This window comes from Acipenser ruthenus, chromosome 7 (assembly GCF_902713425.1).
Source record: "Acipenser ruthenus chromosome 7, fAciRut3.2 maternal haplotype, whole genome shotgun sequence".
In the NCBI taxonomy this organism is placed as follows: Eukaryota; Metazoa; Chordata; class Actinopteri; order Acipenseriformes; family Acipenseridae; genus Acipenser; species Acipenser ruthenus.
The window spans coordinates 66,031,014-66,045,460 of record NC_081195.1 but is presented as its reverse complement, the minus strand read 5'-3'; the positions used below and the strand labels follow the sequence as shown (position 1 = coordinate 66,045,460).

General features: G+C 36.4%; 1 protein-coding gene across 1 annotated transcript; it reads left to right on the top strand.

The window, feature by feature from the left end:
• Window positions 1–1,949: 1,949 nt before the first annotated feature.
• LOC117415909 (ras-related protein Rab-21) lies at window positions 1,950–13,911 on the top strand. Its single transcript, XM_059027631.1, has 8 exons — window positions 1,950–2,049; window positions 2,209–2,365; window positions 8,056–8,115; window positions 8,834–8,941; window positions 11,584–11,647; window positions 11,923–11,977; window positions 12,155–12,243; window positions 12,470–13,911. Exons 2-8 carry the CDS (start codon window positions 2,222–2,224, stop codon window positions 12,613–12,615), a joined length of 666 nt encoding a protein of 221 aa, XP_058883614.1. The 5' UTR covers window positions 1,950–2,049; window positions 2,209–2,221; the 3' UTR covers window positions 12,616–13,911.
• The last annotated feature ends 536 nt before the right edge of the window (window positions 13,912–14,447 follow it).

The following is a 14,447-nucleotide window of genomic DNA, read 5'->3' as shown; positions in this document are numbered from 1 at the left end:
ATTTACCAGTCAAGCACTCTCAAGCAGCCTCATACCACCACTAAAAGGACCTCTATTGTGAGCTGCGACACAGTCGGCTTAATATAACGCAATTGAAAGAGCAGTGGTTGGTTATTCATGATTCGGAATTCATGTTGGTCACAACGGCTAAGATTTCTTGTCATTAACAAGCAATGCAGGCTGAATTGTAATCAGCAATTGTCAGGAATAAGAGGCACTGCTGTTAATGTCAGCAACTGTTCAGAGTATAACTACATAAAAAAAAGAAACAGAAGTAATGCATGGGGTTAGGGACGAGACAGAAAACTGGATACTGCTTATGACCAAATTATTATTATACTCTCAGCCAGCATTTTATTGCCAACTTAGATGTACCACAACACACTATAATGTACCCTGTAACATTTTCCCATGAAAATGAATTTCCAAACTGTAACATTTAGTTTTTTCCATAAAAAAATGATCAGCTACATTCAAAATGTTTTTGTGCAATTGCACAGACGCCTCTAAACGAACAGATCATGTGTTTAAGAACTGGTGTCAAGTGGAATGTGACCCTAGGATCACATTGTAAAGTCATGTCATGTCAGGTGTCACATGCTAAAACGTGCTGTATGCAGACTCATAACATCTGGGTTTAAAGTTCATGAAGTTTCAAATGTCACTGCAATGTTTTAATTTACTCCTCTCTTATCTGTTTATGATATTTGCAACCAGTCTGAGCTCTCTTGCTCTATTTTTTTGATTATTTCCTCTCTATTGCTTTAACCAACTATTCTTTGCAACCAGTTAGACTGAGATTGAAATTAAAAATAAATTTGAACATTAAAGCAAATCAGAATAATTTAGACTAATTGCAGACAAGTTAAACAAACTACTTGGCACGGTACGAGGACACAGTTGGAAATTAAGTGGAGAGGGTAGGAAATACTTCATTGGACAGACAGTGGTGAGGATATGGGATGGGTTACCTAGTCATGAGAGTGGTGAGGGTATGGAATGGGTTACCTAGTCATGAGAGTGGTGAGGGTATGGAATGGGTTACCTAGTCATGAGAGTGGTGAGGGTATGGAATGGGTTACCTAGTCATGAGAGTGGTGAGGGTATGGAATGGGTTACCTAGTCATGTTGTTGAAATTTAATCATTGGGATTCTTTAAGACCCGACTTCTGGGATCAACAAGCTACTAGGAGCGGGGTGAGCATTGAAGGGTCGAAAGTTCTATGTCCATTATGTGAAGAAAACCAAACCCAGGCTATTAATATGTACCTTAACTGCAGTGCAGGCAAGATGCCTGCTACATATCTTAGACTTACACACTTACAGCAGGCAGCACAGCGCCAAACTCTCACAACTGGTACATATTAAAGGAGTGAGAAGAAAGATTTTAAAATCACATTTCTTACTCTTTATACTCCTTTATCTTTTGCTTCTTTGCTTCCTTTTTTATTATTTTAATTCAGAATATGCAGACATTCGAAATACAGCTGCATTAAATTATAATAATGCTGTTGTTTCCTGGTACCTAATCACTTCCTTTGCTATCTGTCAAATATGTCCAATGGTCAACTGCAATCTGACCATGTGACTTGCAGCAAAGTAAGTGAATCAGTAATATGTATGCACCCATTTTTGATCTTCAGGTTGCACTTGACAAATATATATTCTTAATTTAACTAAATGTGTAATATGCTACAAAACTTTTTTTTTTGTTTAATGTCAGCTATTACGGTATCTTACTACAATTTAGAATTTGGACTAAAATATTCATATCATACCGTTCTGGTATGTTTGCATGCAATTTTATACCGTGGCTTGCTATTAAAATATTGCTCATTTCTCTTTGATCTCCGGATATCAACGTCGGACTGCTCATTCATAATGCATTTGTTTGTTTGTTTGTTTCCGAGTCCCACACACGACTACACTGCGTTCTCCAATTTGAACTTGCACTTTGTTTTCGTTTGCCTCGGCCCGGTTCATCATGTGATGCTCAGTGTGACGTAAGAGGAAAGAGACGCCATTAGACAGGAGAGAGACAGAGAGAGGGTGTGTGTGTGTGATTGTGCCTAGCTTATTGATATCGGCCGCGTTTCACGCTGGGATTGGATCGCCTCTCTGTTTCCAGCTATTAGATTTAGATTTAGATGTCGGATGTGACACGCCAATTGGAATTCTGCTGAATTACCTTTTTTTTTTTTTTTAAAGCAAGGACTTCACGATGGCGGCTGGTGGAACAGGGGGCGGTAATAAAACCTATTCTTTTAAGGTGGTTTTGTTAGGAGAAGGCTGTGTGGGGAAGACATCGTTGGTGCTGCGATACTGCGAGAACAAGTTCAACGACAAACACATCACAACGTTGCAGGTTTGTATGGCTTTTGCGTATGTTCACTGCCGGACTGGAAGGGGTTAACTGCGTTGTTTCTATCTATATCTGTGTGTGTATATGTATGTATGTATGTATGTATGTGTGTGTGTGTGTATGTGTGTGTATATATATATATATATATATATATATATATATATATATATATATATATATATATCTATATCTAGCAACAGCGGTAGCCTGCTGCCTCAAATTGACATTGGAACCGCCCAGGCTGGGCCTCGAAATACACCTGGATTGATCAGGTGAGGAATCGGACTGTAGTAGAATAGCTAAAACCAATCAGGAGAGTACGTCTGTTCGGATTGATCAAGGGGGTGTACTGGAAGCCACACTCCTACATTGCACTAGAATCACGCGTTTTATTAACATACAGTAGATTGTAAAGTATAAAAAATGCGTATGAGAAATAACGGTGCCAGTTCCCAAATCAATGTAGGGTAGAGTATGCGTTATTTAGTGTCGTGGATATTTTCAAGTGTCGTTTGCAGGTGAATTATGAAGAGTGACATAAGTAGTTGATCGATTAAGGGCTCTTATTGTATTATTTTATGTGTGTGTGTGTGTCCATGGGGTAAACATCTTACCGGTACATCATTAACCATTTATATTACACAAATTGTAGAAAAAAGCAAGGGCACAGTAATTTAATATGGAAGACTCTCGTTTAGTATTTGTGGAAACGGTATGACGCGTTCAGTTGTGCCCTTTATAATCGCATACCACTGTTTATTATTGTTTTATTTTATTTATTTATTTATTTACTTACTTAAGATCTCTTAAATTACCTGCACTCAGGCTTTGGCTTAAACATTTAAATGAACCTTTAAGGGAATTTACCTTATTTGTATAATCTTTGAGGTCGTGTGCTGGTTGAGTGATGTGAAAGTGTAGTTTTTAAAAGACAAATTGCCACCCCCCCTTCACCAACAGCAAAAACAGACTTGCTATTAACCTCTGATAAGGAACCAGTTCTGAAGTGCAACTTGAATGGGAAGCCCTTTTTTTTGGTGTATGTTAAAGGGCATTTCCATTCATTCATACTGTTCACCATTGTCTCAGTGTGAATCACAGTTACCTTAAAATGGACCTACTACATAGAGAGCTTCCTGAGAAACCTCGTGTTGGCATTGACGAGGAAGGTCTGGCAGTCAGTGTGCCTACAATACTGAATGGAGAACTTTTTATTGCAATACATTTAATGGCAGATGTTTCAGCGAGACAACGCTGACTATATTCCGTTTCTTTTAGTATTTCTGAATGTAGTACTGTTGAGTGTGTAGTGTTTATAGGTAATTCAGGGCAGTGCCTGAGTTTTCCTATTTGAATCAAATACATAATTGTTTTATTCCTTTCAGAAAATGTGACAATGTTTTTGCACTTGCTTCAAAACAAGGTCCTAGAAATTGCAAGTGGTTTTCTGTGTTTACACTTTAAAATGTTAAAAAACATTCCTGATGAAGCCTTGCCAAAGAACATACATGCCTCACGCACATTTATTATTATTATTATTATTATTATTATTATTATTATTATTATTGTAGTCAGTGTTGACAGATCTACCTGTAGCGCTTCAACACAAACTTACAATTTAGAATCATCATGATCTACAAAACACTCATACTCAATACACCTACCTTATCCTAACATTTAATCTTTGTAATGTCCTGTTATGAATGTTCTGAATCTGATTCTCTATTGCTTCAGCTTAGATCATTATTTTCCACGCTTGCAACTATCCCTGCAGAACATGCTTCTAAAAAGAGTCATTAGGGCTGAATATAGTGCTGTGAGTTGGGAAAGCACAATAGGGTGCTTCACCCATAGGTGACGCACAGTGCCCTGAAGCCTATGCAACACTAATATGCTTCCCCACAATCAGCTTGTAGGAGTAATCTTTGCTGGAATAGGTACAGTAGTCAGCATGACATAAGAAATAACATTATGGAAAAATCTAGATTTAAATAAAGTATCTCTTTAAGTGGGAGGTCTGCTTTAGATCAGATTGAGGATCATTTTATTTATTTATTTTTTTTATATACTGTAGGTTAGGGAATTAATAGCTAAGTGTGCACCAGATTGGTAGCCTAGATGTTAAGACTATCCATGTATTTATTGATTTTTGCTCCCATGAGGAAAGAGTAGTCCTGCAGCAATTATAGATTTAAGGTTAATAAGCGTCTTGCCCCAAAACTGGATCAAACTGCAGGTTACAGTAGAAATATGGTACGGAACATTTATTAGCCTTTACTATTTTTTGCCTATAGATAATTTTATTAAAGTAGAAACAAAAAGTCTGACTTGATTACATCCAGCAGTTGTTCATTATGAGGAAGCCGTTTCCTATGTAATGTACATTAGGCCAAGCTAGTGAAGTGTGTGTAATTTTGTAACGTACACTGTTGTTGTAAAGAAGACATACTTTATAAAGACATTTGTGGCTAAGTACAGTATATATCTAACCAAATACTATACAATATACAGAACAGTGCTGCCTAAAGCCCTGACCGGTAACTCGTCTTTTTAACATTAAACTGAATGGCAGAAAACCGCACTAAACGATTTCCACAGCAATAATGAAACTTTCTTCTTTTGAGTTCCACAGTAATTGGATAACGTGGGTGCAGTTTGGAAATAGCCCAGTAATCTTCCTCTGCAGCCTCACAAGATTCTGCTCATGCTGACAGGTTTCTTATTTTCCTTTCGTTTTTGGGAGGATGTCTCGGTTTGGCTGTAATTCGAAACCTTAAAGGGAAGGAAGTGAAGTTGCTTTTTTGTTGAAAGCATGCTTGTGTAATACTCATCTCCAGGCTGAAAATTAATTGTCCTAGAAGGACAATGAAGGAGGTGAAGGATGCGTGCACTTCCATAAAAAATAAATAAATAAAATTTCTTTGCACTGGAGAAAACAAAATATTTAAGGTTAAAGCTCAAAATAAATATTGCTTGCTAGTGTTCCTTTCTTTTTACATTCTTACTACCCTCTCCCCATCCCCTGCAAGAAGTGAGCAATACAATAACATGAAACACAAGTCATTTAGTAAATAGCTTGTGAATGATGTCTCAGGGTTTAGTTTTATTGGTTTAACAGTTTGTAAATGATCATGATGAATACACAGGACCGAAGCTACAGTATGACTGACTGCACTGCAGAAGACTGGTGAAGAGGTCTCTGGTTTTATCAAAGCTGTTTTATTTAGTGGCCTTGGGTACAGCATAATGTGTGTGAATACTAGCCTAGATATCATTGTGATTATGTTGACAGATATAGTGCAGGGATAGCCTACATACAATAAAGGAGACAGTATGCTTAGTTTTAAAAATAAAATACAGCAACAGCATACAAATGTTTTGGGGGAAAAAAGTAGGAATGTCAGGTTGGCTGTACTCACAGCTGGTGTTTCTCAGAGCACGCAGTTGGCATTTTCTTCTTTTTGTTTTTGACAATACTCCTTTTGTTTGTATTAGGACATACAAAATGCAAATAAACGTCTTTGGATCACGTAATAATGTGGCTGAAGCAACGTCACAGAGGCGGGAGGTGCAAATCAAGAGGAAACCAGTCCAATTCAAGTTCATAATATCACATGTCCTCTTCACAAATGAGAACGCACATCTTACTAAGCTGGTTTTTATTTATTTTTTGCTAATTTGCCTTATGTGACATAACAAAATGTTCCATAATCCAGAGACTCTCTATACAGCAAGGACAGTTTACATGTTTTCAGGGTATTGGCGCAGCAAACGTAAATCAGCCAAAAGCACCTTTTCACTTTTAATTTGTAGTTCCCAACACTCTTAGGTAAAATGTAATAAACAAAAATAAAAAAGTCAATACCTGGTCATACAGTAAGATAAATCAGTCACCAAACTAAGGTAAAAATGTCCTTCTCTTTGGCTTGTGTTTTACAGGCGCAATAAAAGCGGATCGAACTTGCATCAAAAACACAAGGTTGCCCCAATGGTTCTTGAAACGTGGCTTGTGTTTTTGATATCTCCACTTTTTAAATGGCTGGGCACTTTTCATAACCTGGCGTTTTTTCACATGTCCAATGTGTTTTTGTTTCAGATACAATAAGCAGACAGTACAGTACTTGCCAGACAGAAAACATTCATTTGCTGCACAGTACTTTAACCACATGTTGGGTGATGTGTCTCCTGAGTACTGAAAGTTACTTTTTCCACTAAAGAAAAGTTACAATTTTGTCTGCATTAGTTATAGGAAAAAGCTAACCTGAGTGGCAGTAGTGATTACTTTTATTGAGATGTGTAGATAAACTTTAACATAGCACCAAAACAAACAAACAAAAAACATACAGGCCACATGGCTTGAAACTCACACAAGCCCTGCACACAGTGCTTCATTTCAGAACTACCTTCAATTAAGTATATTATTGAAATGGGAATAATTGTCATATACACACTGTTTTGTTTTGGAAAAACGCATAGTTTATTTTGAATCCTACCCATGTTATCACAGTATCATATTGTGGTTTTGAAGTCTTATCTTTTAAGGAAGTGTACCTCACTGCCCTCTCCCTTGTGCTAAATTAGAAACAAATCTTCTGTCGCACAGCTGCACATGGTGCTTATAAAATACATTTCAAAGTGCATGTATTTCATTTTACTTCCATAGGGTTGGACTGCAGACTTCAGTCTGAACTCAGCTATGCCCAAGCTTGTGGCCATTGATGTTTTTCTGTTTTAAGACAAGGCATTGCTGACCTAAGATTTGTAGCCCAGGCTCATGCCTAACATTCTTGCAGTGTCCACATGGTTCTGTGCAATGCTGCTTGATCTGCCAGCGTTTCCGTTAACTGGGAAATACCCGCCAGAGACGCTTTCAGAAGCTAGTTGATGGGCAGAGACACATGTCCATCAGTTTGACTGGCAGCAAAAGGTCTGACGAGCAGCTAGAAAGAAACATTGACTGCCACTGACAAGAGCGAATGAGTGTGCCGCTAGTGTGCCTAGACTACATCCTTTTAAAGGCACAGGCAGTCAAGTGATTCGGCAGGTCCTGTTTTGGCGCATGCTTGTTAACAAAGCGTACGTATGATACAGACCATTAAACTCAGTCTTGGCATCCAGTAAGTGTGTTAAATCGAATTAGTTATTTTATGATGTACAGGGCTAGCTAGCTTTTATTTTTTATTTGAGGAAATTGTAATGAGCATAAAGTGATCGTCTTGGGTTTCAGTTTAAAATCGTTGCTTTAACTTTTTTATAGAAGCTGCACTGTCGGAAGTGCTTGTTCCTTCCTAGGCATTGCAAGCTTTACACACAGCTACCGTAAGGATGAATTTCAGCAGTGGTAAGCTCTTTTTTTCTGGCAGTTGTGAGTGAGATTAACCAAGGTCAAACACACTTATTGTGCAAAACCAACACTGAACAACAATACATCAGTGTCATATAAAGTCATATCACTAACATACTTCATGGTGTGGATGGAGGTTTAATTGGTTCAATTAAACAGTTTAGAACAGGGCTGGAACAAAGACCAGCAGTGGAAGGGCCAGCTTTGTCCACCTGGCTTAAAGCCTTGATTGTGTTTTGGTAACTGATTTAGTGTTTTGGAGATCACCATGCAATATAATGCAAGAATAACTGAAATCATGCAGAAGAAGGATTGCATGTCTAATGTGTACTTTTTTTTTTCTCCTCAGGCATCCTTCTTAACAAAGAAATTGAACATCGGAGGGAAAAGAGTTAACCTTGCGATATGGGTATGTTTTCTGTACTGTTATCAATGGGTTAATCATGCGATATGGGTATGTTTTCTGTACTGTTATCAATGAGTTAACCTTGCGATATGGGTATGTTTTCTGTACTGTTATCAATGAGTTAACCTTGCGATATGGGTATGTTTTTTGTACTATATATTATCAATGAGTAAGAGCGTTCTTATTTTCTTTTGGCCTGAGTATGAGAATGAACTGTCTGCCGTCTCCACGGCTGTTCGTCACCCTGCCCTGGGCCGTGAGGTTTGCGTGTTGCTGCTCGTGTCTGTTGTGTTAATCATTAATGACCTCCAGTAATATGGAAGGTGGTCCCTATTACACCACACCACTTTTTCTGCTTTGCTGGTACTGCGCATCTATGACATTTCCAGTATTTAAAAATGGCTCGCGATGATTCTGCTTATTTACATTTTGTACTGTCATTTTTTTCTTTTTTTATGAATGTCATGATGAAATATATAAAGATTTGTTAATGGAACCATTTTTTAATATACCTTTTATCAAAGAAACGCTTTTTGAACCCACAGCATTGTTCTGAGTTTTTTCTGCTAGTTTTGCAGTGTTAAATTGTTATTTTTTTCTTTTCAGAAAAATGGGGACAAACTTTGTACTTAATAATAAACTTGTTGTTTTATAGGAAGATCATGCCACTCCACTTAGATGCTGGTAACCTACAGTGTTTATTTTCTCTTTATCGATACAGGATACAGCAGGCCAAGAAAGGTTCCACGCCCTGGGCCCAATATATTACAGAGACTCCAACGGAGCCATATTAGTGTATGACATCACAGACGAGGATTCTTTTCAGAAGGTACGGCTAGCCTCGATAGCAACACCTTTTATACAGTTTTTGCAAAACCTAGATAATATAACAGATGCTTAAAACCGGTGTTTCTTAGTTTCAGTCCCTGGTTTTAACCATGCAGATAATATTAAGTTTAAAGTGTCTTTGTCTTAATTCTGCTCAAATAACGGTTAAAATACAAATCGGTGTGTTAAGAACCACTTTTTTAACCAACAGACTGTTTTTGTGACTTATTTCGTTGGACATATTGAGACGCAGTGTTACAGTACAGACATGGAATCTATTCTACAGTTGTGTGGTAGCATAATGGGCTGTTCTGTTAATAAAGCTAGAAGGTTACTAAATAGTTTGGAAAGTGACTTGCTTTTTCACTTCAGAGTTTTCCTAAAAGCAAGAGCAAGCTGTCGCAATGACACATATTAAATGACAGATTTCAGACCTGCTAACCTCTACGCATTTTGCGTATCCGCTACGCATTTTGAGTTGGTAATACGTGGATACGCTTTTATCAGAGATGATACGCAATAGTATTTCGCTCATCGTCTATGATGTGTCCTGTGGTTAAGAGAAAGTGTTGCATCTAACGTCGGAGCCGGCTTTAGGGCAAGGCAAGCAAGATAAATTAACCAATTAGGTTTTGAGTTTTTTCACGTAATAGAATAACCAGTCAGGCTTTTGAGTTTAGTTGACGATCCAACCTCTGTTTAAAAAAAAAAAAAAAAAAAAAAAGTTATCATGGGTTGACTGACAGAAATTCCTACCACCCAGTTTCTTTGTGTAATCACTGACATTCTACTGTAGCCTATCAGGCTTTGTTGAGCTGACTCGCTTGTGTTTCAACTGCCAGTTTCGGACACACTGGAGGGAGTGTGAAGTTCTGTGACTTGTGAGGAAATTATTTCAAACTGGCTACAGTACCTTTGTTTTTTTATTAATGCATTCGTTATGCATTCATTTTTGTCTGGGGGGGGAAAAAACCCACTTGCGTTTTTTAAAAAAAAATGTGCTTGGTTTAGATAACTGCATCGCATGAAAAGAAAATACAGCTGAATGAGGATTTTACGAGAATGGCGAGGGAGGAAGTACAAACATTTATTATAATAATATAGTACAATATTTAAGTTTAATATTCTGTTTTTGGCTCGTTGTCCCGTTTTTCACAAACGCCTGTTACCATACAGGGATGTCAGTAAAATTTGATTTCATAAAAATGAGCACAGCATTAACATTGTTAATGTGGTTGAAGTACATAAGGCTTCTGTTTACTTTGCAAGTAGCGTACAGTTACATTGTAGATAAATGCCGTTTCATTGTGCTTTAAACAAGTCATAAATGGCTGGTTTGTGATTTTATATTGAAGTTCAGTAAGATCATTAATGTAGCATTATGGATTTTAACGGTAAAATATTTTTTTATGTAAGGACTGGGAATCACCGACTCGCATAAGTGTAATCCTGTTTAACTGTATAGATAAATATTTATGAAAAAAACTGCCATACAATAAGTGTGTTAAAGTGTGTATTAAAGGACTTAATACTACTACTCCTAATAATAATAACGTAATATCAGAACTACCAATATATGTTCACTGATAGTAACTTTTTATGAAGCGCTCACTACAAACGAATGGTTCCAGTCTTTTTCGTTTTTTTTATTCTCTTTTAATCTCTGAAATCCATATACCCTCCTGTCTGGATCAGCAGGAATCCTGTAGAAGAAAACTATATTTCTGTCCAGAACAAAAGAATTGGGTATTACTGTAATGTTACCACGCTAGGCATTTTGGTCATCTTCCACAGTAATGCTGACTGTGAAAGAGTGTTCAGCTTGGTGACCAAAAACAAAACCCAACAGAGCCAGCCTGAGCACAGACATGCTAAGTTCACTGGTAACGCACAAAGTCATGATGTCAGCGAAGCAGCAAGTGTGTCACACACAACCCTTTAGTGACACCTTGCTCAGAAAAGCCAAGTCAGGCACCTGTGAAGCTAAACATTCAGGATCTGAAAGTGCAGTTTGACCTGTTGGATTCCTTTCTGTTCCAAACAGCTCACTTTGTGGATAGCTATTACATTTGGTGCTGACTCAGTGACTATTTACAAGTTTTTTTTTCCTTTTTTGAAAGTGCTTTGTTTCTCTGTTCTAGAAGCTTATACATTTCAATTTATGTTTTTTGACAGTAAATAAAATACAAACATACTACAAAAATGGCTATTTTCTGTACTTGAAATAAGTTTCAGTTGGTATAACTTAAAAAGGTTTCATCTATACTATGGTAAACAAATTAAATTTAAACTGAAACAATCATAGCTAATCTAATTATGTTTTTTTACTGAAAAATTCATACTCAAAACTCACCAGAATGTAGCATTTAGCCGTTTTATACCCTAAAACAATTCTGGGGGGAAGCCCCCTGGACCCCCGAGATGTCCGCGTGAAAGAGTGCTACTCAAAAAAAAAAAATGTCAAGGTTGGCAGGTCTGCAGATTGCATTGCTCAAATTGCAGTTCTAATGCTGGTAGCCCAAGCGATTCTCTGTCCAACAAATTCTTTATGCGTCTTTTTGTGTTCTATTAAAGCAAAGTCTAATAAATTGCCTAACCTAAAAGAAATATGAATTGCTAATGTATTTCATGTTTGTCTTGTAGGTGAAAAACTGGGTTAAAGAATTAAGAAAAATGTTGGGGAATGAAATATGTTTATGTATAGTAGGTAAGTTTTAAAATGACATTTCCTTATGCTTCCTAGTACCATTTATTGTGGGTTTTTTTTTGACATTTGTGGATTTAACTCTTTAAGGCACATATGAACAAAAGATCAGTAACACATGAGAGCTCCTGGGATGTGTAAACCTCTTGTGTATTTCTATGTGGAAGTAAGAGTTTTATGAGACAGTTCAACTTGAAACTCATCTCAATGCAGTTTTAATCTTACTGAAAATGAGGTTGGTTGAAAGCCATTATACTGTTTTATTTTCTATTTTGTAGGTAACAAAGTAGACCTGGAAAAAGAGAGACACGTATCAGTACAAGAAGCAGAAGGGTAGGTGGATTTAAACATGCATCATTTAAACTTTTCAGAATGCTCCCCACTTTGACGCGAACATCAGATATTCGTCCACAGTGGTGTGTGTTTTTTTTTTTTTTTTTTTTAAATAGCTTTTGATACTGTTTTTAAATAATTGATTTCACCCCCCCCCCCCCTCTCACTCCCATTCAGATATGCAGAGTCAGTTGGGGCAAAACACTATCATACTTCAGCCAAACTGAACAAAGGAATTGAAGAACTTTTTCTTGACCTTTGTAAAAGTAAGTTAATGCCTCAGGTATGTTTCCGAGCATGTTTAGTGAGGGGGACTTTGGTCTAGTAGTTGTAGCGCAGATCAACAGACAGTAGATGATTTTATTTTATAGGTGTACTTCTAGAATTGACAAACCATAATTTATTTATTTATTTTTATTTTTTTATATTATTATTATTATTGTTGTTATTATTATTATTATTATTATTATATATATTTTTTTAAATCAACAGGAATGATTGAAACGGCACAGGCAGACGAGCGAGCAAAAGGTAACGGCTCCAGCCAATCAGGAACAGCACGACGAGGGGTACAGATAGTGGACGATGAACCCCAAAATGCTGCCACTGCGGGTGGAGGGTGCTGTTCATCCGGCTAACCTTCAAAACGGAATCTTTGCCCCCCACCCCCCCCCCCCATTTAAATGAAGACTGCGCTGTTCAAGGTCACAAGTTCGTTCACCCAACGGAATACAATTAACAGTATTTTCATGTAATCCCGTTTCTAACACTTAAGAGACTTGTGAAAGTGCTAAACTAGTGGAGTGTGACCAATGAATATGCAGTTACTCATCTGTTAACAATGGCTTTCTCCCCCGCACCATCCCCTCATCATTTTATTCTTTAATGACACAGTTAATGCGCATGTAGAAATGGAAGAGCTTCTATTATGTTTTTCTTTTAAATCAGATCTTTATTATTTAATAACTTATGTACATGTTCTTTGGAAATGTATATGTTCAAATCCTTTTTTATTGTTGTGGTGAATTGTGTCACTTCCAAAGTTTCAAACAATTATCATGATCTTTTTTTTTTTTTTTTAATTTGGCAGATATCCAACATACTATTTTTTTTTTGCACTGGCTCATCACTATCAATGCTTTGTTATACTATATTTCATGGTTTGCTGACTTGATATATATATAAAAAACATTGTACAATACATATTAAATATTTTATCTGCTTTTACAAGCTTTGGGAAAAGAGTTGCAGGTGTAGAAATGTGTACAATAGTCTTGTTAAGGATTGTAAAATGAAAATAACAATTTTTGGTGAAAGCACATATTTTTGAATTGTAATCTTTTTTTTTCATTTGAATTACATTCTTTGAAACCTCTTGTGTTTTGTAATAAAACACATTGTCATTATTATGAACATTACTGTTTTGAGTTTAAAAAAAAAAAAAAAATGCAATCTAGAAACATTTATAATATCATATTGGCTAAAGCATTACAGCACACTGCAGTGTTTACTAGAACCCAATTTATTTCCCTTTGTTGTATCTTGTGTTCTCTGCCCTAGGGGTATACTTTGTTTATTCACACATTATGGAGCATATATCCACTGAAGGGTGTTCTGCAACTCTGAAGATGTGTGATAAAAATATCAGGCAACAGAGAGATAAGAAACAGATTATTTCTTATTTAACAATTAAACATGTGTTTTCGTCCTCGTTGCATTAGTTATCAGGTTTGTTTAAGTGCCAGGGAAATTGTGTGTATATATAAAGTCTTGCAAAGTGCATGAGCATATAGTACATACACGAAGGGTTGATAGACTTTTGATAATGCACTTTTATTTATTTTTCTTAATATCAAAACAATTTGGGGGGCCATGGTTGGAACATTTAAGAGTGAATTGTGTTTAATTATGCTTAAATATATGCTTTTATCCTATGTTTCAGTATTATTTTCTTGTTTGCTGTAGGATCTCTTTACAGCAGTATGTTTGCTAAGACCCTTTCTGACACCTAGTGGTGTTCCTGGAAAAGGTGGAGAATAACAGAGTTAAGTATAGTGATACTACAGGTAATAATAACCCAAATAGCAATGTGAAACAGAGTACAACTGAACAACATACTATTTTATCAAGATCTCTCTCAAAACGATCAGTTAGGATAAAATCCCTGATTAACCATCTAATTATTAATTAGTGTCATATATTTTTGCCTCCATTATAAATCTCTAGATAAATTAATATATGATGATCAAGGATTCTTTGCTTACGTTTTTTTTTAACCATAAATATATTTTTTTCTGAACTACATATAGGCACAGAGAGAAACAGATACTTGTTTGGAGTATAATGTTAAGTTATCATATTGAATTACCTACCGCTTTGTAGTTTTCCATATTTTTAACGAAAAACTGATAACAATTGAACAATGTGACATTATGGCTTCCGGTGGACTTTAAGCGATATCATTATGTAG

Coding starts and splice junctions, on each gene's coding strand:
- LOC117415909 (XM_059027631.1), top strand. CDS start 2,222: ATGGCGGCTGGTGGAACAGGGGGCGGTAATAAAACCTATTCTTTTAAG. Junction 2,366..8,055: donor AACACATCACAACGTTGCAG/GTTTGTATGGCT, acceptor TTTTCTCCTCAG/GCATCCTTCTTAACAAAGAA. Junction 8,942..11,583: donor ACGAGGATTCTTTTCAGAAG/GTACGGCTAGCC, acceptor TTTGTCTTGTAG/GTGAAAAACTGGGTTAAAGA.